The 26,051-nt window shown below is 42.0% G+C and overlaps 2 protein-coding genes and 1 non-coding gene across 8 annotated transcripts in view; all 3 read right to left on the bottom strand.

The window, feature by feature from the left end:
* USP34 (ubiquitin specific peptidase 34) overlaps nucleotides 1–26,051 on the bottom strand; it is a 280,827-nt gene that overhangs the window by 228,487 nt on the left and 26,289 nt on the right. For all 6 annotated transcript variants that reach the window (XM_054475044.2, XM_063648690.1, XM_063648687.1 and 3 more), the window contains one exon: nucleotides 5,019–5,106. In XM_054475044.2, coding sequence (XP_054331019.1) covers nucleotides 5,019–5,106 — 88 coding nt within the window. The remainder of the gene's footprint in view (nucleotides 1–5,018; nucleotides 5,107–26,051) is intronic.
* Nucleotides 1,034–1,516, bottom strand: LOC134737799 (large ribosomal subunit protein uL16-like). The gene has a single exon (XM_063648693.1). The coding sequence runs from the start codon at nucleotides 1,395–1,397 to the stop codon at nucleotides 1,158–1,160; it is 240 nt and encodes a 79-aa protein (XP_063504763.1). The 5' UTR covers nucleotides 1,398–1,516; the 3' UTR covers nucleotides 1,034–1,157.
* LOC129030964 (small nucleolar RNA SNORA70) lies at nucleotides 1,519–1,653 on the bottom strand. Its single transcript, XR_008500855.1, has one exon. It is a non-coding gene; the product is annotated as a small nucleolar RNA SNORA70 (small nucleolar RNA).

Raw genomic sequence — 26,051 nt, 5'->3', positions numbered from 1 at the left:
CTTATGTTGGTACACCAATATCATACATATCCTCCCACCATCTGAGCTTCTCTTATTTTCTTCTCAGTTTTACCCTGTTATTTCAGCCTGATAAAATTATCTAAGTAGAATTATATGCTGCCACCTAAATAAAATGCACTTATGTTTTTAAAATGCAATGATAAAAATTTCTAAATGCCTCATATAAAGTATGTAGCTTTAATTTTAAAAGTAATACTAAGTAAACATTCATGATGAATCTACATGTCAAAATAAAAATCTTTCCAGGTCAGGTTTTAGAATTCTATCTAGCAACAAATATTCCAATGGGTCTAATATCATTTCCCTAGCCCAGTTCTGCTGAAAGCATGAAAGGACTATTACTCCACAGTATTCAACCTCACCAAAAATTGTTTTATGTATGAGCTAATTTATGAAAAGCACTACTTTAAACAGTGGTCAATATCAACAGTCCATTGGTCCAACAAATTTCTTGATGCCAAAATAAAAGGCAGAGCCTTAAAGAGTGAACCACATACATTTAACCTATTTAAAAGCAACGGCTTCTAAAGCTATTCTAAAAAATCAAATTTATTAAAACAATGAAAAAATAAAAGTAAAAGCTTCAAACATTAAGCACAAATGACAAATATAAAAGATACTACTTTTAGCCTGGAAACCTGACAGAGAACCTCACCCTGGCTGGCATCCAGAGTTCTTATACAGAAGAAATTCCTGAAATAAAGTTAAAAAGTTGATAGGGAGGAGACAGCAAAGAGCTTTAAACACCTGCTAAGGAATGTGGAATTTCCAAGATATAAACCTAACTCAGTTTTGTAATAAGCTTAAAACAAGCAAAGAAAAAGAAAAAAAATCAACACTTAACATGAAGAATTATGCTCTGTGGTATCAGCGCTTTTGTCATACATGATATTCCTTTGCAGATCCGTATATGCCCTTTCCCTAATTTAGTCTTGAATTTATTCTCCTATTCCTTTCTCTTCCCATTTTCTGAGTTAGTTTTCCTGCTATTCTACTCCCAATCATTAAATTAATAAAATGATGATAATCTGGTAAACAAACATGTGTTATTAACCTCCCTAATCTTTTTTTTTGGGGGAGGAGGGACAGGAAGTAGAATGTATTGGTATTAAGAGGGGGCAGCACAGTCGAAGCCCTCATGAGTTCAGGGCCAGCCACTTGTCCAGAGGGCCATGAATGGCAAGGTACTTGACCCCACAGCCATCTGGGGTGAGCCGCTTCTCAGCCACCATGTCTTCAAATTCATTGGCATTGAACTTGGTGAATCCCCACTTCTTCGAGATGTGGATCTTCTGGCAGCCGGGGAACTTGAACTTGGCCCTGCGCAGGGCCTCAATCACATGCTCCTTGTTCCGCAGCTTGGTATGGATGGACATAACTTGGCCAACGTGAACCCTCGCCACAGTGCCCTGGGGCTTTCCAAAGGCACCTCACATGCCTGTTTGGAGCCTACATTGGGGTAGTGCAAGGTCAGAAACATGAACATACATCTGAAAGGCCTGTCTCCAAGGTCCCTTAGAGCAACCTATACAACAAACAGGCTGCATACACTACCAAGGAAGCTGCTGTTTATAGCCATTGCACACTGGACCCCCACAAGGAAAAGAACTCAGTCGGCTTAATTGGCTACAGGACCTCCGTAATCTTATAGCCAAAGTTGTGACAGCTATATGACTGTTAAACAGCACTTAAAAATCATGACACAGATAATACTTGATCACACAGAGACTTACCATAGTTAACTGTACCTGAAAAATGAGACCATAAAGTATACATATAATTTTTGTAAAATTTAAAACTGTACTGTTCGCAGTCTCACACCATGGACATACACAAAAAGTTGTAAGCTGTTGCTCTGAATGGTAGCATGTTTTTGTTTTTAACTTCGATTCTCTGTAGTTTCTCAGTTTTTTTTTTCCCCCTACAATCACTGTATCATTTAAATAAGAAAAAATATATATATAAAATACTAAAATCTTTTTTTTTGTTTTTTTTGTTTTTTTGAGACAAAGTCTTGCTCTTTCTCCCAGGCTGGAGTACAGTGGCTTGATCTCAGCTCACTGCAACCTCTGCCTCCCGGGTTCAAATGATTCTCCCTCCTCAGGCTCCCGAGTAGCTGGGGTTACACGTGAGCACCCCATGCCTGGCTAATTTTTGTATTTTTAGTAGAGACAGGGTTTCACCGTGTTGACCAGGCTGGTCTCAAACTCCTGAACTCAAGTGATCCACCTCCCTGGGCCTCCCAAAGTGCTGGGATTACAGGCATGAGCCATTACCCTGGGCCTAAAATCTTTATAATGCTTATAAATATTAAATTCTTGTTAACATACTTTTTTTTTTTTTTAAGATGGAGTCTCACTCTATTCCAGGCTGGAATGCAGTGGCACAAATCTCAGCTCACTGCAACCTCCGCCTCCCAGGTTCAAACAATTCTGATGCCTCAGCCTCCCGAGTAGCTGGGATTACTGGTACATACCACCACGCCTGGCTAATTTTTGTATTTTTAGTAGAGATGGGATTTCACCATGTTGGTCAGGCTGGTCTCGAACTCCTGACCTCAGGTGATCCACCCACGCTGGCCTCTCAAAGTGCTGGGATTACATGCATGAGCAACCACGCCTGGCCTACCATACTATTTTTGAAGTAAACATTCTCCATTACCTACACTGTAGATAATACACTACAAAAACAATTTATGACCACTAATAATCTTATGAAAGCTTTTTTTCTCCAGGAAGCTTATAAATAACATGTTGTATGAAATATCATGAGTTTATCAGCACGCTAAGGTTCACTTATGGACTCACTTGGTCCACGGGCCCCAAGTTAAGAATGTGTTTTGCAGATTATCCATGCTTTATTAGTACCTGTTTATCCCCTAATTAGAACGACAATCTTAATCTAGGCAACAATATTTTCTGAAGCTCAAGAAAATAATTTAGGGGAGGAAGAGAGGGAGATGAAAATAGAGAAATTTTCACTACAAAGCACTGTGATCTAACTATTTTTACCTGTTCTCCCTTCTATCAGCACAATTAAGAGTATAACATTCCACTTTTATTACTACAAGCTAACAACTGTTCATACTTATTGACAGGTGAACAAAATTACAAATTATTCAATGTTCTCCAGCTTAGCTTTCATACTTTAGCTTACATCTTTTAATTTATATTTCATTTTCCAAAACAAATTTTAACAATTTTAATTAAAATACGTGTTTATTAAGTCCTTTTAACAAATACAGTGCTAAGCACTTTGTTTCCTTACAATCTCATTAAGACAGTAGTAGCTTTATTATTATTCTATTTCCACCAATGAGGAAGTGAGAGTTTATAGAAGTTAACTAATTTGTCACAATCACTCGTTCACAGGTGATGAAGCATGACTAGAATCCATGTCTATCTAGATCCAAGGCCACTTTTTTTTTTTTTTTTTTTTTAATAGAGATGGGGTCTTACCCTGTAGCCCAGGCTGGTCCCGCCCTGTAGCCCAGGCTGGTCTCGAACTCCTAGGCTCAAGTGATCCTCCGCCTCAGCCTCTCAAAAGTGAGAGGCATGAGCCACCACACCCGGCCAGGCCACACTCTTCTTAACCACTACATTGTAGGGCAACATGAGATAAACCACAGGCTCTCGGTGGTTTGGAGGCAAACACTTTGATATTCTGATGAGACCTAAGAATTACTGCCTAAAACTGCACATATGAAAATCTCCTTTATAATTTCATTCCCATCCACAGACTCTTGGTTAAAAATTCATAATACAGGGATTAAAAATAGGCTAGAATACAAGTATATTAGGAATGGGAAAATTTAACTCCCATCCCATCTCTACCAATAACTAGTGATGAGATTTTAGGAAAATCATTTTGTTTCTCTGGATTTCATTTTATTCAGTGGCAAACTTATAGATCCTGAAATCAGAAGTGTAGATTTTTTTCCTAGTATAACATGTTGCTACCTAGCTGCAGTTACAATAATTAAAACTCAAGATTATGACTCAGACGCAACATTTCTCAGCAAACCACTGTGGACTATTAAAGTTCATCTTCAATCATAAACATATTAGTATTATGCAATATTCATCTAGTCCATCCATAATGCAACAGCAACCACTCCTAAACTTACTGAAATTCAGTGAGACTCAGAAATGTCAATAATGATGGTACAGAATGTTTACATAAATAAAATCTACAAAGTCTTTTGCAACAAGTATATCTGCCAACTCTACTGAGAGAAGAAAAAAGGATATTACCACAGAGCAAATGTTATTTGAAGTTAAACTACTAGCTAAACTCTATATTCAGCTAGACTGTATACCTCAGAACATTCATTTATGTATCACTGCATTTAACATGTTCATTGGCTACTGCACACAATGCTTCAAACATTCTTACCCATAAAATTTTTTAGAAGGACTATGTTTGAGTAATTTTTATTTTCACTGGTTTATTCAAGGGAAAAAAATTCTTAGCAAAGACTAGTTAAAATCACATTGAGGAACAGGAATCTTTTTTATAAACTTTGATTATATTAACATTTGTTTTCCTAAAATTTTATTTCCTATAGTCTCAATATATGTATTATTTAGAAATTGGTCTAATACACGTAATTATAGAAACAGAACAGATATTAAGTGGCTTAAAAGTATCCCCTACCACAATGACTTTTCTTTTTAAAGGATTAAGATTGTTACAAGCCTTTAGCTATACCATAAAAATTATTTAATCTCTCAAAATAGTTACTTTTCAGAATTTCTGCGATTCTCATATCCCTAAATAAGGAGGGGTCAAAGAAAGAAACTGATATTTATGCCCATGTTTTAAAAACAGAATCATGATCGACCTCATGAGTAAAGATTTAATAAATATTGACAAACTGTCATTTAGTAACTAATGGTATCTAACCCAACACCCTAAAAAGAAAATATGACAATAAAAATGGCAACTTATAACGCAACTCACAAAAATTAGTCTTTGAAATACCTAAAGATGCATACCTCTGTGTCCAGGAATTGATATAAGTAAATATTTTGAGAGTATGTTCCTTTCTGAGCTGCAGTCCATCACCACCTTCTACATCTGATACTGAAATAAAAAAGAAATTTTAAAATTATGAATAATGCTAAACCAATATTAAAGCCAATAGTTCAAAATAAAGCCAAGAGTTACAAATGCAAACATTTCAGATAATCATTCTTTTGCTTCCAAATAAAATAAGTCTACTTTTAATTAATAACTCATATGAGCTTAAGAACAGATTTTTGACAGATGTAAGGGGTGGGGGGGCAGTGAGACTTTGCCACTTATTCTGGGATTGTCTCTCATCTCCAAAACCAGCCTTCCGTTGTGATGCTGAGGCTGAGACCATGAAATCTACATTTTTCATTTCCAGCTGTCTTCCTGTTAAGATCTTGTTCCTCCAGTGCCTATAGGGTACTAGAAGAAGGCAGGAGGAGAGACCAAGGACCTGTCAGCCTACTGTATCTGAAAGCAGCAGCACTGATTCCAGCCTCCAGCTTAGTATTCCAAGAACCAGTCTCATGGTACTCCTCTCAGAGGTATCAGCAGTAGACACAGAGCATACCTTCCTTGAAGTCATAGCTTCCTTCACATGGCGTTCCTCTTTAGATATGAGGAAGCTTGAGAACATTCAGTTCTCATTAAAAGACCATTTCCCAAAATAATAAAAATTGAACATAACCATTCTCATAATTCCATCATTTTAATGCCTTTTACCTTCTTTGGCTGGTCCACACAGCTTTACAAAGTAGAAAACATAAGGGTCTTTGAAGCCACTAAACCAATTATTATGTATGTACAAGAAAGCATTTTTGAGGCTTATCAGCTTTTTTACTGTTTCTTTATATATTGCTAGTGTCTTCTCTTTAATCCCAAGAAATCTTGCCTGGATCACTGTATCACATTAATGTGAGGAGGGGAAATCCCCTAAAAAGCAGTAAGATGTCCCACTATACCAATAACTTTCCTGTACCAAATATATATGAGGTTAGTTTACATTTAAAACACACACACACACACCTTCTACTTAATCAGACTATATACACAATGTTGAGACTTACAGCACACTTCCTCAATTCAGCTCCAGAAATGCTGGTAAGCTGAACTAGGAGGTTGGAAGATTCCTCTCTGGTAATACTGATTAACCAAGAAGGGGTTTAAAAAAAAATAACCTTGGCCTAGGAGAAAAGGAAAAGGCATAAGGCCAAAATATATGTAAAACAGTTACAAGGTAATAACACCTACACCCAAGACCAGGCTTTTGGGACCTAGATCACATCTGAGGCCCTGGAAGCCGAAGACACTACTGACCATCAGGGAGAAGACTTGGGCAACAAAGCTTAGCAACTAGGACAGAATAAGATATAGTGGGGGCCTAAGATGAAGCAACCACTAAAAACAACCTCTTGCATTGTATGATTTACAACAAGGTGAAGAAGGGATCACAGTACGCCATGCCAGTTTTCCTTCCCCAGCCATAACAGTGCCTAAAAACAGAGGGAAGAGTGGCTACAACCATCATATCCTTCTCTAACAAAAAACACACACGGCACACATTCTGAAAAAAAGTTTGTGTGGTCAGAAAACCATCCTCATCAGAGGACCACCTGGCAGCCTAGCTGCTAACCAACAAAAACTTTCCAACTCATTCCATCCAACCCAGAACCAGAAAGGCAAGGGAAGTACATTTCATCAGAGTAGAGTTCTCCAAACACACAGCTATCATCATACTCAATGGTGAAAGCCCAAAAGCTTTTCCTCTAAGATTAGGACCAAGATAAAGTGGCCACTTTCACAACTTCTATTCAACACAGTATTAGAAATTCTAGTCAGAGCAATTCAATGAGGAAAAAAATAGAAAAAAGTCAAGTCACCTCTGTCCGCAGATAACACGAACCAACAGAAAACCCTAAGGATTACACAAGAAGAACTGTTAGAACTAATAGCCTGTAATCCCAGCACTTTGGAAGGCCAAGGCAGGCAGATTGCTTGAGCTTAGGAGGTCAAGACCAGCCTGAGCAGCACAGTGAAACCCCATCTCTACGAAAAATATAAACAATTAGCCAGGCACAGTGGTGCACACCTCTGGTCCCAGCTACTGAGAAGGCTGAGGTGGAAGGATCACTTGAACCTGGAAGGTTAAGGCTGCAGTGAGCCAAAAAAAATCAGTGGCTCCCATTAAACTGCAGTTTGGATTTCACCATTCCAACCTGGGTAACAGAGTGAGACCCCCTCTCAAAAACAAACAAAAAATAAGTGAATTCAACAAAGTTACAGGATACAAATTCAAAACACAAAAATCAGACATACTTTTGTCTTTTTAAATTTTTGGTTTTTTGAGACAGTCTCACCCTTCTGCCCAGGTTAGAGTGCAGTGGCACAATCTTGGCTCACTGCAACCTCTGCCTCCCAGGTTCAAGCTATTCTCCTGCCTCAGCCTCCTGAGTAGCTGGGATTACAGGTGCCCACCACCACGCCTGGCTAGTTTTTGTATTTTGTAGAGATGGAGTTTCACCATGATGGCCAGGCTGGTCTCGAACTCCTGATCAAAAGCGATCCGCCCGCCTCAGCCTCCCAAAGTGCTGGGATTACAGGTCAGATGCATTTCTAATACACTAACAATGAACAATTTAAAACGGAAATATAAAAAAAAATCCATTTGCATCAGCATCAAAAAGAAAAATGAAACAAGAGGCAAAAGACTTGTTAACAATGAAAACTACAAAATGTTGCTAAAAGGAATTAAAGAAGATGTACATAAATGGGAAGAAATCCCAAATTCATGGGTTGGAAGACAGTATATTGTTAAATATCGACACCACCCAAGTTGATTTATGAATTAAAAGCAATCACTATCAAAATCCCCAGTGAGGCCCAACAGCTCACACCTCCGATCCTAGTGCTTTGGTAGGTCGAGGCAGGAAGACTGCTTGAGGCCTGGAATTCAAGACCAGCCTGGGCAACACAGCAACGCACCATCTCTAAAAATATGTATATTTTTAAAAATTAGCCAGGCATGGTGGCACACGCCTATAGTTCTAGCTACTCAGGACACTAAGGATAAGGTGGGAGAATGGCTTGAGACCAGAAGTTCAATGCTATAGTGAGATATGATCATGCCACTGCACTCCAGCATGTGTGCAGACATGTTTTAAGAGACAGGGCAAGATCCGGTCTCTTAAAAAACAAACAACAAAATAAATAAATGTTCACGAGTTATGTGGAACTGGAACCACTGTGTACTCTTGCTGGGCATATAAAATGTTACAGCTGCTATGGAAAACAGTATGACAGTTTCTTGAAAAATCAGAAACAGAATTACCATATGATCCAGCAATCCCACTGGTGAGCATATATACTGAAATGAATTGAAAGCATCATCTCCAAGAGATCTTTGCTCTCTTGGACCTCTACTATACAGTGTATAAATATTCCATTGCTCGTAGGCTACAAACCTGTATGGCATGTAACTGTACTGAACACTCTAGGCAATCATAACACAATGGTAAGTATTTGCATATCTAAACATATTTAAGCACAGAAAAGGTACAGTAAAAATTATAACCTTAGGACCACTGTCCTACACTAGGTCCATCATTGACCAAAACATCGTTACTCGGTGCATGACTGTACTTGTACAATTCAACTGGTATGAGGTATTTAAGTAGCCAAATTCACAGAAACAAAGGAGAAGGGTGGTTGCCCAGAAATGGGTTTCAGTTTTGTTACATGAAAAAGTTCTAGAGATTTGTTGCACGACAATGTTAACACTTCTAACACTACTCAACTGTATACATAAAAATGATTAAGAAAAGAAATTTTTCGCTCATGTCTGTAATCCCAACACTTTGCGAGGCCAAGGCAAGAGGATCGCTTGAGCCCAAGAGGTCAACAGCAGCCAGGGTAACATGGCGAGACCCCTTCTCTATTTAAGAAAAAAAAAAAAAAACCAGTAAATTTTATGTTCTATATTTTTTTTTTACCACAATTAAAAATTTTTGCAATTTTTTAAAGGAGTTAGGGAAATCCAAACTGCAGTTTAATGGAAGCCACTGAATTTTTTTTGAAAGGGAATCTCACTCTGTCCCCCAGGGTAGAGTGCAATAGTGCAATCTCGGCTCACTGCAACCTCCACCTCCCAGGTTCAAGTGATTCTCCTGCTGAGTAGCTGGGATTACAGGCATGTACCACCATGCCCGGCTAATTTTTGTATTTTTAGTAGAGGCAGGGTTTCACCACGTTGGCCAGACTGGTCTCAAACTCCTGACCTCATGATCCACCCGCCTCGGCCTCCTGGGATTACAGGTGTGGCCCACTGCACCCAGCTGCCATTTTTTAGACTGAAAACAGGTGGGAGGCAGAGCAAGACTAGAAAGGCTCCACTGATCATGTACATGCCCCTGCCAACAAGGATACGAAATTAAGATCTACATAGAAAAAACACCTTCATAAAAAACAAAAATCAGGTGAGTACTCACAGTACCTGGTTTTAACTGCATATCACTGAAGGGAGAAACAATAGTCCTCAATTAGCAACTACACACACTTCCTGTTCCCCCATCCAGCAGCAAAGGCCTGGTGCCTAGAGCCTCTCGGTGCTGAGGGAGGGAGAACACAGCAATTGCAAGCCATTGAACTCAGTGCTGTCCTGTGAGAGCAGAAACGAAAACCAGACCAAACTCAGGTGACACCCACCCAGGGAGGGAGCATTTAAACCAGCCCTAAAGCAGAGGGCAACTGCTGATCCCAGGAGTCCCAACTTGAGTTCCCACCAGCCTCACCATGGAGGGCTACAGCACTCCATGTTTCCAAGTAAACTTTTTGGCAGTCTAAGCCGTAAGGACTACAACTCTTATCCGATTCTTTGTAATGAATGAACTGGGCACCAAGACAGTAGAGGTGGTGGGAAGGGGGACGGGAAGCAGGGAATGAGACATACTGAGACACCAAGACGGGGCAGCCAATGGAGTGCTGGCATCACCCCTTCCCCTAGACAGGCTGCACAGCTCAGGGCTCCAAGAAAGATGCCTTCCTCCTGTTTGAGGAGAGAAGGAAGAGTGGGGGGGACTCTGTCTTGCATCTTGGATACCAGCTCAGCCACAGCAAGATAGGGCACCGCTCAGAGTCATGAGGTCCCCTGTTCAGGGCCCTAGCTCCCAGACATTTCTACACACACCCTGGGCCAGAAGACAGGACCTGACAGCATTCATCACCTAACTGAAGAGCCTTGGGCCCTGAATAACCAGTAGCGATATCCAAGTACTACATTGAGGGCCTCAGGTGAGCCTGAGACTTGCTGGCTTCAGTGAGATTCAGCACATTACCAGCTGTGGTGGCTATGGGGCAAAACTCCTACTTGAGAAAAGCTGAGGGGAAGAGTAAAGAGGACTTTGTCTTACAGCTTAGGTACTAGCACAAACACAGCAGGGTAGAGCACCAGTTGATTCTTGGGTGTCTCTAATTCTAAGACTTGACTCTTAAATGGCATTTCTGGACCTGCCCTGGGCCACAGGGGAGCCCATTGCCCTGAAGGGTGAGTCCCAAGTAACAGAGCATTCACGACGAGCTGACTTCAGAGACACTGGGCCTTAGGGAAACATCAGTGAGTCTGGCAGTACTCCTTGCGGCCTGGGGGTGGCGGTGGCTACGAGGTGAGGTGGAAATGGGAAAAAGAGTGAGAAGTACCAGTCCTGTGGTTTGAATGCCAGCTCAGCCACAATACGAGAGTATTGCTCTAGTCCCTTAACTCCCAGACAACACTTCTGGACCCACCTGGGGTCTAGAAATCTTGCTGCCCTGAAGGAAGGATGCAGGTCTGGCTGGCTTTGCCAACTGCTGACTGCACAGCATCAGGGCCTTCAGCAAACATGTGAGATAGCCAGAGTGCAGTTACAGCAGGCCTTGGGTGAGACCCAGCATAGTCCTAATTTCAAGACTGACCCAGCACAGTCATGGTGGCCACAGGGGTGCTTGTGTCACTCACTCCAACCCCAGCTTTAGGTGGCTCAGGACAGCGAGACCGTGTGTTTGGAAGAAAGTAAGGAAAGAGAACAAGAGTCTCCACCTGGTAATCCACAAATTACCCAGATCTTGTCCAAATCCATCAAAGTGGTACCTGTATGAGTCTGCAAGAACCACAGAATTACTGGGCTTGGGGTATCCCTAAAGCAGATACAGCTTAGATCACAATACCCAAGTTTTTTTTTTTTTTTTTTTTTTGAGATGGAGTCACCCAGGCTGAAGTGCAGTGGCGCGATCTCGGCTTACTACAAGCTCCGCCTCCCGGGTTTACGCCATTCTCCTGTCTCAGCCTCTTGAGTAGCTGGGACTACAGGTGCCCGCCACCACGCCCGGCTAATTTTTTTTGTATTTTTAGTAGAGACGGGGTTTCACCATGTTAGCCAGGATAGTCTCGATCTCCTGACCTCATGATCCGCCCGCCTCGGCCTCCCAAAGTGCTGGGATTACAGGCGTGAGCCACTGCACCTGGCCCTAAGTTCTTTCAAATATCTAGAAAGCCTTCCCAAGAAGGACAGCTTCAAATAAGGCCAGACAGTGAAGACTACAATAAACACCTAACTCTTCAACGCCACTCAAGAACATCTACTAGCATCAACCCCACCCAGGAAAACATGACCTCACCAAATGAACTAAATAAGGCATCAGGGACCAATCCTGGAGAAACAGATACATAACCTTTCAGATAAGGAATTCAAAATAGCCGTGCTGAGGAAACTCAAAGAAATTCAAGATAACACAGAAGGAATACAGAATTCTATCAGATAACTTTAACAAAGATTAAAACATGTAAGAAGACTCCAGCAGAAATTCTGGAGCTGAAAAATGCAATTGGCATACTAAAGAATGTATTAGTCTTTTGCAGCAGAATTGATGACAGAGAATTAAGAATTAGTGAGTTCAAACACAGGCTATTTGAAAACACACAAGTCAGAGGAGAAAAAAGAAAAAGGAATTTCTAAAAATGAAGTATGCCTACGGGATCTAGAAAATAGCCTCAAAAGGGCAAATCTAAAGAGTCTTTGGTGGCCAGGCGCAGTGGCTCACGCCTGCAATCCCAGCACTTTGGGAGGTTGAGGCAGGCAGATCACCTGAGGTCAGGAGTTTGAGACCAGCCTGGCCAACATGGTGAAACCCCGTCTCTACTAAAAACACAAAAAAACTAGCCGGGTATGGTGGCGTGTGCCTGTAGTCCCAGCTACTTGGGAGGCTGAGGCAGGAGAATCGCTTGAACCTGGGAGGCAGGGGTTGCAGTGAGCCAAGATTGCGCCACTGCCCTCCAGCCTGAGCAACAAGAGCAAAACTCCATCACAAAAAAAAAAAAAAAAACTCCCAAATCTTAAATGAATAAAGGCAAAAATGTTATTTTTGAGTACGAGTTCCTAATGATTCTCAAAAAAAAAAAAAGTGATCACCTTTGCAAATGTTGAATCAGTCATTGAAAACTGGTTAACAAAGGGAGAAATCAGCTATTTATCCTGACTTTGACGTAAAAATAGCAAATAAAAGTAATGAAACAGGTAATAAAAGCAAGTTTCTCCTGATACAGAAAGTCCACCTAATCAAAGAAAAAAGTGACAGGATTAGTTTTGTAACTGTTAATGTAATAAAAGCCCTAGGCAATGGCTGCTTGCTAACTATGACATTAAGTGGCACTCCAACCAACCCCATGGAAGAACACAACACAACCTATAAAACAGTCTTGCCAAGAAATTTAACCTGAATCTGATCAAGCCTCTAGATCTAGTAATAAAAGTATGGAAATACAAAAGACAAAGCATAATAATTGCACAAGGATAAAATCTGCAAAATCCAGATGAGAAATCGTATGCACTAAATAAGCCATGGAACGAGCAGTTTCTGTAACAAAAAGGCAGAAAGAGGGGAACCTAGAAATTAAAACAGACTTAGGAAAAAAATAAGCTATGCCGATTCAGAGGTAACTCCTAGGAAGTGAGGCTTGAAAATAGAGAGAGAAAAGAATTATGTATTGAAACACTAACAATATGTATTGAAACACTAACAATAACCAACAGAGATATCAGTGGCTACAAACTACAGGGCGGTTTAAAATTTAAAATAACAAAAAACAGACCATGGCCAGGGGTAGCAGCTCACGCCTGTAATCACAGCACTTTGGGAGGCCAACACAAGATTTGCTTGGGCCCAGGTGTTTGAGACCAGCCTGGGCAACGGAGCGAGAACCCACCGTTTTTCAATAAAAAAAAAAAAAAAAAAGGAATGTAGTGACATTTTCCTGTAATCCCAGAACTTTGAGCGGCCAAGGTGGGCAGATGGCTTGAATTCAGGCGTTCAAGACCAGCCTGGATAACATCGCAAAACCCCATCTCTACAAAAAAAAAGACAAAAATTAGCTGGGCATAATATCCCATACCTATAGTCTTAGCTACTCAGGAAGCTGAGGTGGGCGGACAGCTCGAGCCCCAGGAGGTCAAGGCTACAGTGAGCCAAGATCATGCCACTGCACTCCAGCCTGGGCGACAGAGTAAGAACCTGTCTCATAAATACATAAACAAACAAAGCTGGGCACAGTGGTGTGTGTCTCTAGTTCCAACTACTCAGGAGGCTGAGGTGAGAGGATTGTGTGAGCTCAAGAGTTCTAGGCCAGCCTGGGCAACACAGCAAGACCCCATCTTTAAAAATAAAATTTTAAAATGTTAAATGGTTATTTTAATATATTTAAATATATACAGATAATATATAACACCTGGATTTACTTCAAACTAATCCAGTGGGTGGGAGGAAGAAAATGGATAAGGCAAGGTGAAAAAAAAACTACCCATGAGTTGGTAAATGTTGACTGGGTGATGGGTACATAAGTATTCATTGCCCATAAACTTTCCCACTTCTGCACATGACTCTCGAGATCTAAAACTTTCTACAATGACCAGAGAACCAAAAACCAAGACCACATACCACACAGCCAGAAACAAGGGTGAAAATAAGAGAACAATAATACAGAGGATTAAGATATTAGTTACAATAGGTAATACATTCAAGATATTAGATAAGCTGAAGAATTCCAGCAAAGTTATGAATATTAAAAAAAGAATCAGGGAGACTGACTAGAGACACCTAGCATTCATCCTACACACAAGAAAGAACAAAGGTTAACAAATAAACAGCTAAGATCTGACAGGTGTGTCAGAGAGACCATCTGAGTGCAGTTGGGGAATGGAGACACACCTATTGGTGACAAAGTCCAGGAAGGCAGTATGGAAGCATCCAGCCTCTGCAGCCCCATCTCCCCTTGCCCAGATGGGATTTGCCTGCAGTCAGCAGGGACTTCCTGATGCAGGGAAAAAGCAAGCAGAAGATCCCTCACCAGCACTCCCATTACCACCACAAACACCTACAATCCTTACAAGAGGCAAATCCGGCCAGGTGCGGTGGCTCATACCTGTAATCCCAACACTTTGAGGAGCTGAGGCAGGTGGATCACTTGAGGTCATGAGTTCAAGACCACCCTGGCCAAGAAGCTGAAATCCCATCTCTACTAAAAATATAAAAATTAGCCGGGCGTGGTGGTGGGTGCCTGTAATCCCAGCTACTGAGGAGGCTGAGGCAGGAGAATCACTTGAACCCAGGAGGCAGAGGTTGCAGTGAGCCAAGATCATGCCACTGCACTACAGCCTGGGCAACAGAGTGAGACTCCATCTCAAAAACTATAAATAAAACAAAAAGGAGAATCCCACAGTCCTTGCAAGCCCTGAGCCCAATTTAGAGAACTGCTGGAAATCCATACAGCTGCACTGCCCAAATTAGGAGCACAAGGAATGCGCTCCCCAACCCCCACCTACCCACAGTGAAACAAGCTGTGGCAATGCAACACCATCTTGAAACCAGAGCCACCTCTGGAGTGCACCCTCTAGGGGCCAGCAGCCACTACACCTCCGCACTGCACCTCTGCAGCACTTCAGCTCCATCTTCATCACACCAAGGCCACACAGGTGAATGAATGCCACAACTATAGCTGCAACTTTGGTCCCACACAGCAGGGAAAACCAACTCCCACAACCAGACCACACTTCAAGCCAAAGGAAGAGTCTGACAGTCCCATCCAGGACAAACCTGCCCATAAGCCAACCAAGCCACTATAAGCTCTCTCCAAAGTAGGGGAGGCCCGCAAGCCAAAGAGCATGTGATACACCCCCAGGTTAGTGAAGCAGCCATGCACCCTCACTCAGTGCCTAAGAAAAAGGCTCCTAGCACCTCTGCCCCATGTAGACGTGCTTCTGGCCTCCCCAATGGCCCTGCGCCCCCAATAAGGGCCTCAGAAACATTACCACAGGTTTTCCCTGATGGGCATCCCCCCCAGGCCAACCAGGCAGCCAAGAGCCCACATCCCAGTCCTAAGAAACAGCCCAATGGGCAACCCCTGACAGACACACTTAGGCTGGCTGAGCAGTTGTGACCTGTGTCCCAGACCTGAGAAACCATGGGCCACTCCTGGCAGGCACAACACCAAGCCAACTGAGCAACCACATGCCTGTGCTCCTGGCCAGAGTAACAGTCCTGCGGCTTCAACCCCAGCAAGCCAGACCCCAAGTTGGCCAACTCACCATATGCGTACATGTGTCCCTGACTTGAGAAACAGCCCAATGAGCCAACCCCCCGGCAAAGCTGCACCATACACTCCCTCATCGTAGGCTGCTGAGAAACTCTCAAACGTCACTAGTACAGATTACAGATGAAGAAACTACATGGAGACTACATTACTGTGTCCACATAGAACCAAGGCCAACACACTCCACTAATCTAAGATCCACTTATATAAATTAAGTCTTTCCCTATAAAATTTACTCCATAAAATTGAAAGGGGGGGTTTCCAACAATGTGCAGAAACAATGTAGAGAAATCAACAGAGAAAAAAGAAACATGACATCTTCAAAGGAAAACACTAATTCTCCAGTAATAGACCCCAATCATAAAGAAATATATAAAATGCCAGAAAAAGAACTCAAAATAACAATCTTAAGGAAACTCAGGAGGTACAAGGGAATACAGGTAAGAATTTTAATGAAATAAGGAAAATAATTCATGATTTTAATGAGAAATTCAACAAAGAGGCCAGGCACAGCAGCTCACACCTATAATCTCAGCACTTTGGGAGGCCAAGGCAGGCGGATTGCTTAAGGCCAGGAATTCAAAACCAGCCTGGGCAACGTGGTGAGACCCCATCTCTACAAAAAATATAAAAATTAGCCGGGCATGGTGGTGCATGCTTATAGTTCCAGCTACTCAGAGGCTGAGGTGGGAGAATCACCTGAGCCCAGGAAGTCAAGGCTGCAATAAGCTTTAATTGTGCCACTGTGTTCTATCTAGCTTGGGCAACAGAGTGAGACCTTGTCTCAAAAAAAAAAAAAAAAAAAAAAAAGAACTCTAAAAGCAGCAAAAGAAAAGCATCAAGTCACACGTAAAAGTATCTCCATTAGACTAACAGACTTCTCAGCAGAATCCTTACAGGCAAGGAGTGAATGGGATTAACAGATTTAAAGTACTAAAAGAAAAACAAAAAAACAGCTAATCAAGATTATACCTAGCAAAGCTGTCCTGCAGAAATGCAGGAGAAATAAACCTTCACAAACAAAGAAAAATTGAGGCAATACTCATCAGTAGATTGCCTTATAAGAAATGCTCAAGACTTTCACATCTGGAAGAGCAAGCAAGGAACAAAGGATATATAATGTAATCACTAAAAAAAATCAATAAAATGGCAGGAGTAAGTCCTCACCTATCAATAATATATTGAGCATAAATGATTTAAATTCCCTTATTTAAAAGTTATACATTGGCCATGCACAGTGGCTCATGCCTGTAATCCCAGCACTTTGGGAGGCCACGACGGGCAGATCAGTTGAGGTCAGGAAGACCAGGTCTCGAGACCAGCCTGGCCAATACAGTAAAACCTTGTCTCTACTAAAATACAAAAATGAGCCGGGCATGGTGGCGTGCACCTGTAATCCCAGCTACTCGGGAGGTTGAGGCAGGAGAATCACTTGAACCTGGGAGGCAGAAGTTGCAGTAAACCAAGATCACCCCATTGCACTCCAGCTTGGGTGACAAAGTGAGACACCACCTCAAAAAAATAAATAAAAGATACAAGTTATAGACTGAACAACAACAAAAAAATTCAACAATATGCTGTCAACAAGATACTAACTTCATCTTTAAAGTCACCCACAGAGCCCGGCCAACATGACAAAACCCCGTCTGTACTAAAAATACAAAAAAATTGGCTGGGCGCAGTGGCTCATGCCTGTAGTAATCTCAGCTACTTGAGAATTTGAGGCACGAGAATCGCTTGAACCTGGGAGGAAGAGGTTGCAGTGAGTCAAGATTGTGCCACTCTGCCCCAACAAAATAAAGTCACACATAGACTAAAAGTGAAAGGACAGAAAAAGACATTCCATGTAAACAGAAACCAAAAGTGAGCTGGGGTAGCTTTACATATATCAGACAAAACAGACTTCAAGCCAAAAGTTGTACAAGGATACAAAGAAAGACACTATATAATAAAGGCATCAATTCAGTAAGGGGATATAAGAATTGTAAATACATACGCAACCAACACCAGAGGACCCAGATATACAACATAATTAGATCTAACGGGAGAGACAGACCCCACTATAATAATAGCTGGGGACTTCAACAGCATTGGACAGATCATCTAGACAGAATATAATACAGAAACACAGTTTTCAACTGCATCATAGACCAAATGAAACCAACAGCTATTTACAGAACATTTCACCCAATAGCAGCAGAATACACATTTTTATAGCAGCACATGAAACATTCTCCAGAACTGACCATATTTTAGGACATAAAACAAGTCTCAATCAAATTTTAAAATAACAGAAAAAATCATGTCAACTATCTTCTCAGACCACAATGGAATAAAAACAGAAATCAATACAAGAGAAATGCTGGAAACTATACAAATACATGGAAATTAAACAACATGCTCCTGAATGACCACTGGGTCAATGAAGAAATTAAGATGGAAATAAAATAATGTCTTGAAACAAATGAAAATGCAAACACAACACGCCAAAGCCTGTGGGATACAGCAAAAGCAGTGCATTGCTAAGAGGGAAGTTTATAGCAATAAATGCCTATGCCAAGAAACTGGAAAGATTTCAAACAACCAATGATGCATCTCAAGGAACCAAAAAGAACAAACCCAAAATTAAACAAAGATCAATAAAGATCAGAGCTGAAATAAACAAAATTGAGACTAAAACAAATTACAGGAGATCAAAGATCAGAAAAAAGCTGGTTGTTTGAAAAGATAAACAAAATCAACAAACCTTTAGCTAGACTAAGGAAAAAAGAGACAAGACCCAAATAAAAGAAATCAGAAACAAAAAAGGAGACATCATAACGGACACCACAGAGGTACAAAGGATCATTAGAGACTGCTGACCAACTACACAACAATAAATTTAAAAACCTAGAGGAAATGAACAAATTCCTGAACACATACAATCTACTAAGATTGAACCAATAAGAAATAAAAAACCTGCCAGGCACGGTGGCTCACGCCTGTAATCCCAGCACTTTAGCAGGCTGAGGCAGGCAGATCACGAGGTCAGGAGTTCAAGACCAGCCTGGCCAATATGGTGAAACCCCGTCTCTAATAAAAATACAAAAAATTAGCCAGGCATGGTGGCAGGCACCTGCAGTCCCAGCTACTCGGGAGGCTGAGGCAGGAGAATGGCGTGAACCCAGGAGGCGGAGCTTGCAGTGAGCCCAGATTGTACCACTGGACTCCAGCCTGGGCAACAGAGCAAGACTCTGTCTCAAAAATAAATAAATAAATAAATAAATAACCTGAACAGACCAAAAACAAGTAATGAGATTGAATCAGTAACAGCAAGTCTCCCAAGGAAAGTGCAGGACTGATGGGTTCACTGTTGAAATCTACCAAACATTTACAGATGAATGAATATCAATTCTTCTCAAGGTATTCCAAAAAATTGAAGCAAAGTTAATTCTTCCGAACTCACTCTACAAGGCCAGTATAACCTTGATACCAAAACCAGAAAAGGAAAAACAAAAAAAAATAAAACTACATGCCAATGTCCTTGATAAACATAAACACAAAAATCCTGAACAAAATTTTGGCAAACCAAATCCAACAACACATCAAAATGTAATGACCATGATGAACTGGGATTCATCCCAGGAACACAAGGATAATTTAACATATGCAAATCAATGGATGTCATACATCTTAGCAATAGAATGAAGGACAAAAACCATAGGATCATCTCAATAGAATCAGAAAAGCATTTGATAAAATTCAACATTCATTCGTGATTAAAAAAAAACTCTAGGCCAGGCGTGGTGGCTCACACCTGTAATCCCAGCACTTTGGGAGGCTGAGGCGGGCAGATTACTTGAGGTCAGGAGTTCGAGACCAGCCTGGCCAACATGGTGAAACCCTGTTTCTACGAAAACTACAAAAATTAGCCGGGAGCTGTAATCCTAGCTACTCGGGACGCTGAGGCAGGAGAATTGCTTGAACCTGGGAGGCAGAGGTTGCAGTGAACCAAGATCATGCCACTGCACTCCATCCTGGGCGACAAGAGTGAGTCTGTCTCAAAAACAAAACAAAAACAAAAACAAAAACAAAACACTCTCAATAAATTAGGTATAAAAGGAAAGTACACCAACATAATAAAGGCCATATATGACAAACCCACAGCTATCATCTTACTCAACGAGAGAAAGATAAAAGCTTTTCCTCCAGTAACTGAACCTAGACAAGGATCTCACTCTCACCACTCTTACCCAACATACTACTGCAAGTCCTAGCCAGAGCAAGACAAAGTAGTTCTGGACATCCAAATTGGAAATGAAGAAGTCAAACTGCCCCTGTGTTTGCATCTGCAATGACATGACCTTATACATAGTAAAACCTATGCTCCACTAAAAACAAACACACACCTCAGAACTAATAAATTCAGTAAAGTTGCAGGATACAAAATCACTATTTAAAAAAAATCGGTGATGTTTCCATATACAAACAATACACTACCTGAAAAGAAATCAAGAAGGCAATTTCATTTACAATAGCTAGGAAAAAAGCCGAACAGGAATAAATTTAACAAAAAGTGAAAGACCTAAAAACAGCTGAGTATGGTGGCTCACGCCTTTAATCCCAACACTTTGGGAGGCTGAGTTGGGATGATTACTCGAGCTCAGCAGTTCGAAACCAGCCTGGGTAACATGGCAAAACCCTGTCTCTACAAAAAATTAGCCAGGTTATGTGCCCCCTCTTCCTGCTGTGCCTCAGCTGTGTAGAGCCACTCGACCCTCACGCCCTGTGCTGGCAAAAACGCTCAGGTATGTGCACAGCTCTGATGACACCCCTCCAGCCAGTCTCTGGCTCCCTCCATGAGGATCTGTCTGCAGCACTCACACTTGGCACCATTCCGTCCGGCCATCCTGTCTCGCCTGCTGTATGTGAGCACTGGGAGGGAAGGGGCCATTTCCATTTCTTGGAAGGCCCAGTGCCTAGCACCATCCAGCTGTGTGCTGAGCAGGCGGTCAGTGAGCACCCGCAGTCAGCCCTCACCAAAAGCAGCTCTGGGTACTCAGGTTATGATATCTGACGGGGACTCCTGGGTGCTACAAGAAGGCAGCATGGCAGCCCCCGTGGAGCACAAGTGGCCCACACCTGACCTTGGCATGTTTCTAAGAGAACAGACTTGCTGACCTGTGACCCTTGCATGTGTGTCTCACCGCAGGGAGGCAGGAGGCTGTGGGCAAAGGGTGGGCCTGGAGACCTACTCAGCCACACCCTGTCACTATGTGGGTCACACACAGCTGGGTGGAGACCTCATGATGTGTGGCCCAGAGAGGTGTCTGGGTGTGGATTCTGTGGACAGGGACTGCTGCTGGGCCAACAGGGTACAGGGAGTGGAGGCTGTGGGAGGACAGGGGCATCCTAGCCTAGTGCAGGGACCCCAGGAGGGACAGTGTGGGCTCCCCAAAACAAGCTGCAAGGCCCTGGGCATCAGGCTGTTGCTTTGCAACCTCCTCCTCCCTGGTTCTGAGGGCTCACTGAGGTGCCTGCCTGAGTGCTACACAGGAAGCCAGCAGCATGGCCGTCCCTCCCTGGCACTCACCTAGGGCATCAGGGTGGGCTGCTTGAGTCCTGTGCGGCTGCGGACATCAGCCTCTTCCTCCTGGCCTCCAAACACCACCACTCTGCCATCCCACACCTCAGTTTCTCAAATTCCCTGAGGTCAAAGGGAAGTTGCAAGGGCTGCCATCCCTGCCTCCCTGGTGGCCCTGCTGTAGGATGTGCCCAGACAGGACATGAGGAGGAAGCAGGTCAATGGCTGCTGTTTGAAATGTCATGGCAGCTGTCCCCAGCTGCAAATAGTGATTGCGGCTTCCTGTTCCTCCATGGAAGGAACTTGCTCTGCTGCAGAGGGAATTCCTCTTCATACCCTTTCCCCTCCATTCTTCTTGAAAAAGTTGCCCTTTAGTTTTTAAATTTAATTTAATTTAATTTAATTTAATTTTTTTTTGAGATGGAGTTTTGCTCTTCTCGTCCAGGCTGGAATGCACTGGCACAATCTCCGCTCACTGCAACCTCCTCCTCCTGTGTTCAAGCCATTCTCCTGCCTCAGCCTACCAAGTAGCTGGGATTAAAGGCGCCCATCACCATACCCGGCTACTTTTTATATTTTTAGTAGAGATGGGGTTTCGCCATGTTGGCCAGGCTGGTCTCAAACTCCTGACCTCAGGCAATCCGCCTGCCTTGGCCTCCCAAAGTGCTGGGATTACAGGCGTGAGCCACCACACCCGGCCTACTTTTTAATTAAAAAAAAATAAATTTCGGGTGCAGTGGCTCACACCTGTAATCCCAGCACTATGGGAGGCCGAGCCGGGTGGATCATGAGGTCAGGAGATCGACACCATCCCTGGCTAACACAGTGAAACCCTGTCTCTACTAAAAATACAAAAAAATTAGCCGGGCATGGTGGCAGGTGCCTGTAGTCCCAGCTACTCGGGAGGCTGAGGCAGGAGAATGGCGTGAACCTGGGAGGCGGAGCTTGCAGTGAGCCGAGATCGTGCCACTGCACTCCAGCCTGGGCGACTGAGCGAGACGCCACCTCAAAAAAAAAAAAAAAGAATTTTTTTTTTTTTTTGACTCAGAGTCTCGCTCTGTGGCCCAGGCTAGAGTGTACTTGTGATCATAGTTCACTGTAGCCTCAAACTCCTAGGCTCAAGTGATCCTCTTGCCTCGGCCTCCCAAAGCACTGGGATCACAGATGGGTCCCACCATACCCAGGCTCTGACCTTTGGAATTAAAGTCACCTAGGCAGGTTAAACCTCTTACATTTTCTGCCCCCCACCTCCCAGCCCCTGTAATGAGAAAGGCAGTAAATTTTGGAGCTTTCTGGAGTCCCTGCCCTTCCTGAAAAGGTGGCTGCAGAGAGACTAGAGCTGGCTGGGGGAAGATATGTCAAGAGGCCTCCTCTGGAGCCCACGGCCACACAGCTCCCAAAGCCCCAGTCTCCCTCTCTGGGGCTAGAGGTGCCCCTGTGTCCCTGTAACTTCTGCTCGGCCACCCGGCTGTTCACACTAGGGCTGCTCCTGCCACCACGCAACACGCACAGAAATGAGTTAAGTGCCAAAAAAAAAAAAAAAAAAAATTAACCAGGCATCTTGATGCATGCCTGTAGTCCCAGATACTTGAGAGGGTGAGGTGGGAGAATCAACTGTGCTCAGGAGGTCAAGGCTGCGGTGAGCTGCGATGGTACTGCTGAACTACAGCCTGGGCAACAGAGAGAGAGAGACTGCATTACAAAAAAAAAAAAGGAAGAAATAAGAAAAGACCTAAAAATATATATTGAAAGCTGTAGTAACCAAAACAGCATGGTACTGACATAAAAACAGACACATAAACCAATGGAACAGAACAGAGTGCCCAGAAGTCAATACACGTATCTACAGTCAACTAATTTTTGACAAAGGTGCCAAGAATGCTCACTGGGGAAAGGACAGTCTCTCCAATGAATGGTGCTAGGAAAACTGGACATCCATATGCAGAACAATGAAACTATACCCTCACTCCTCTACATAAAAAATCAACTCACAATGGCTCAAAGAACTAACAAAACTATAAGACTACTAGAACAAAACAGGAGAAATGCTTCAGGACATCAGTCTGGGAAAAGATTTTATGAATAAAGACTTCAAAAGCACAGGCAACAAACAACAAATGGAATTATGTCAAACTACAAAACTTCTGTATAGCAAAGGCAACAATCAACAGAGTAAAAAGACAACCTACAGAATGAGAGAAAATATACGCAAATTACTTATCTGAGGGGATTAACATCAATAATTTACAAGGAACTCAAACATCTCAACAGCAAAAAAAAAAAAAAAAGAAAAAATCCAATTAAAAATGTGCACGCAATGTGAATAGACATTTCTCAAAGATTATATACAAATGGCCAACAAATATGTGAAAAAAATGTTGAACATCACTAACCATTAGGGAAATGCAAATCAAAACTACAATGAAGTATCTTACCCCAGTTAGGATAGCTATTATCAAAAACACAAAAAATAACAAATGCTGGCAAGGATGCACAGAAAAGGGAACTCTTATACAGTGTTACTGGGAACGTAAACTAGCACAGCCACTATAGAGAACAGTATCAAGGCTCCTCAGAAAACTACAAACACCACTACCATATGATCCAGCAATCCCACTGCTGGGCATTTATCCAAAGGAAAGGAAAACATTTTATCAGAGACATCTGCATTCCCATGATTACAGCACTATTCACAGCAGCCAAGATACAAAATCAACCTAGGTGTTCAACAATAGATGAATGGATAAACAAAATGTGGTGTGTGTACACACACACACACACACACACACACACACACAGAGGAATATTACACATCCATAAAAAAATAATGAAATCCTGTCATTTGCAGCAACATACATGGAACTGGAGGACATTATCTTATGTGAAATAAGCCAGGAGCAGAAAGTTAAACACCACAGGTTCTTACTCATATGTGGAAGCTAAGAAAAGGTTCATCTCATATAAGTAAAAAGTAGAACAGAGGATACAAGAGGGTCGAAAGAACAGGGGAAACGGAAGAATAGGGAGAGATTTGTGAAAGGATACAAAATTACAGCTAGATAGGAGGAATAAGTTCCAGTGTTCTATATAACTGTGGAATGACTACAGTTAACAATAATACATTATATAGATTCAAATAGCTACAAAAAGGCCACAGAAGGTTCCCAATGCAAGAAAAGATAAATGTTTGAGATGAATACACTAATTACCCTGATCTGACCACTACATATTATAGGTATCAACATATCACTGTATGATGAAATCTTGCATTAAAAAATCACTACATAGCCCATAAACATGTACAATTATTATATGTCAATTAAAATAAATGTTTTTTTAAAAAGCTATCTTCCTGCCAGATGTGTTTAAAAAAAAAAAAGCTATCAAGACATGAAAATACATAAAGAACATTTAAATTCCTATTACTAAGTGAAAGAAACCAATCTTAACTGGCAACATACTGTATGATTTCAACTATATGATGTACTAGGAAAGGCAGAACTAAGGAGACAGTAAAAAGATCACCAGTTGCCAGTGGTTAGTGGGGAGGAAGGAATGAATAGGCAGAGCACACAGGATTTTAGGGTAGTGAAACTACTTTGTACGACACTGTACTGGTGGATATGTTATTACACATTTGTCAAACCCCAACAGTGAACCCTAATGTGGACTGTGGACTTTGAGTCATAATGATATGTTAATGTAGATTCACCAAGTGTAACAAATGTACCACCTACTCTGATGTCAGATGTTGATAATTGAGGAGGCTTCGTGTGTGGGGAGTCAGGTGGCATACGGGAAATATCTGCACCTTCTGTTCAATTTTGGTGTGAACTAAAAACTGCTCTAAAAAAATAATGCTGACCAGGCAAGGTGGCTCATGCCTGTAACCCTAGCACTCTGGAAGGCGAAAGCAGGACTGCTTCAGCGTGGGAAACATAGGGAGACTTCATTGCTAAAAATATAAATAAATAAAATTGTAGGTATGGTGGCGCATGCCTGTAGTCCCAGCTACTCAGGAGGCTGAGGTGGGAGGATCACTTGGGCCCAGAAGGTCAAGATGACAAGATTCTGCCACTGCACTCCAGCCTGGGTAACAGAGCAAAACCCTGTCTCAAAAATAAAATCTATTAAAAAGAAAAAACTCAAAAGCCTAAAAATTAAAATATACAATAATAGAAATTAAATTTGATAGATGGCTTTAATACAGATTAAACATGACTGAGGAATCAAAAAAGATGGGTCAAAGAAAATATCCAGACTGCAGTATGAAGACACAAAAGCCAAAAGGATGAAAAATATAGAAGAAAGCAAAAGAGAGAAGGAAGATCAAAAGGTGATGAAAGACAGACTGAGGCAGGGACTACATTTGAAAAAATAATGGCTAAGTACTTCTAAAATAAATTTTTTAAAAACTCACACTCAAGAAGCACTATGAATCCCAATAAATACAAAATCAGATGCGGATTTGTCATAGTTAACTACTGAAGACAAAAAACAAAGAAAATCTTAAAACTGAGCAAATGATGCACATTAAAAGGCTAGGGTGGGAGGGCCAGCTTTTTCACGGGCTACCTGAATGACATGCCTAGTCAAACAAATCCCCTGAGCCCTATGCAAATCAGACATCGCCTCCTCCAGCCTCTGCATATATACCTGGCAGGTGTCCACCGCATGTGGAGACCTCCTCTTTTGGCTTTGGAGCACTCCCTCCCTCTGTCTCTGTACGGGGGAGCCTCTTCCTTCTGCCTTATCTTTTCTTTCTTGCCTATTAAACTCTGCTCCTTAACACCAAAAAAAAAAAAAACTGAGCAAATGAGGAAAAAACTTATCTTCAAAGAA

The sequence above is a fragment of the Pongo pygmaeus genome, chromosome 12 (assembly GCF_028885625.2).
Source record: "Pongo pygmaeus isolate AG05252 chromosome 12, NHGRI_mPonPyg2-v2.0_pri, whole genome shotgun sequence".
NCBI lineage: Eukaryota > Metazoa > Chordata > Mammalia > Primates > Hominidae > Pongo > Pongo pygmaeus.
This window is presented reverse-complemented; position numbering and strand designations above follow the sequence as displayed.

Excerpts from the sequence above, each read along its gene's own strand:
- LOC134737799 (XM_063648693.1), bottom strand. The coding sequence starts at position 1,397 with ATGTCCATCCATACCAAGCTGCGGAACAAGGAGCATGTGATTGAGGCC.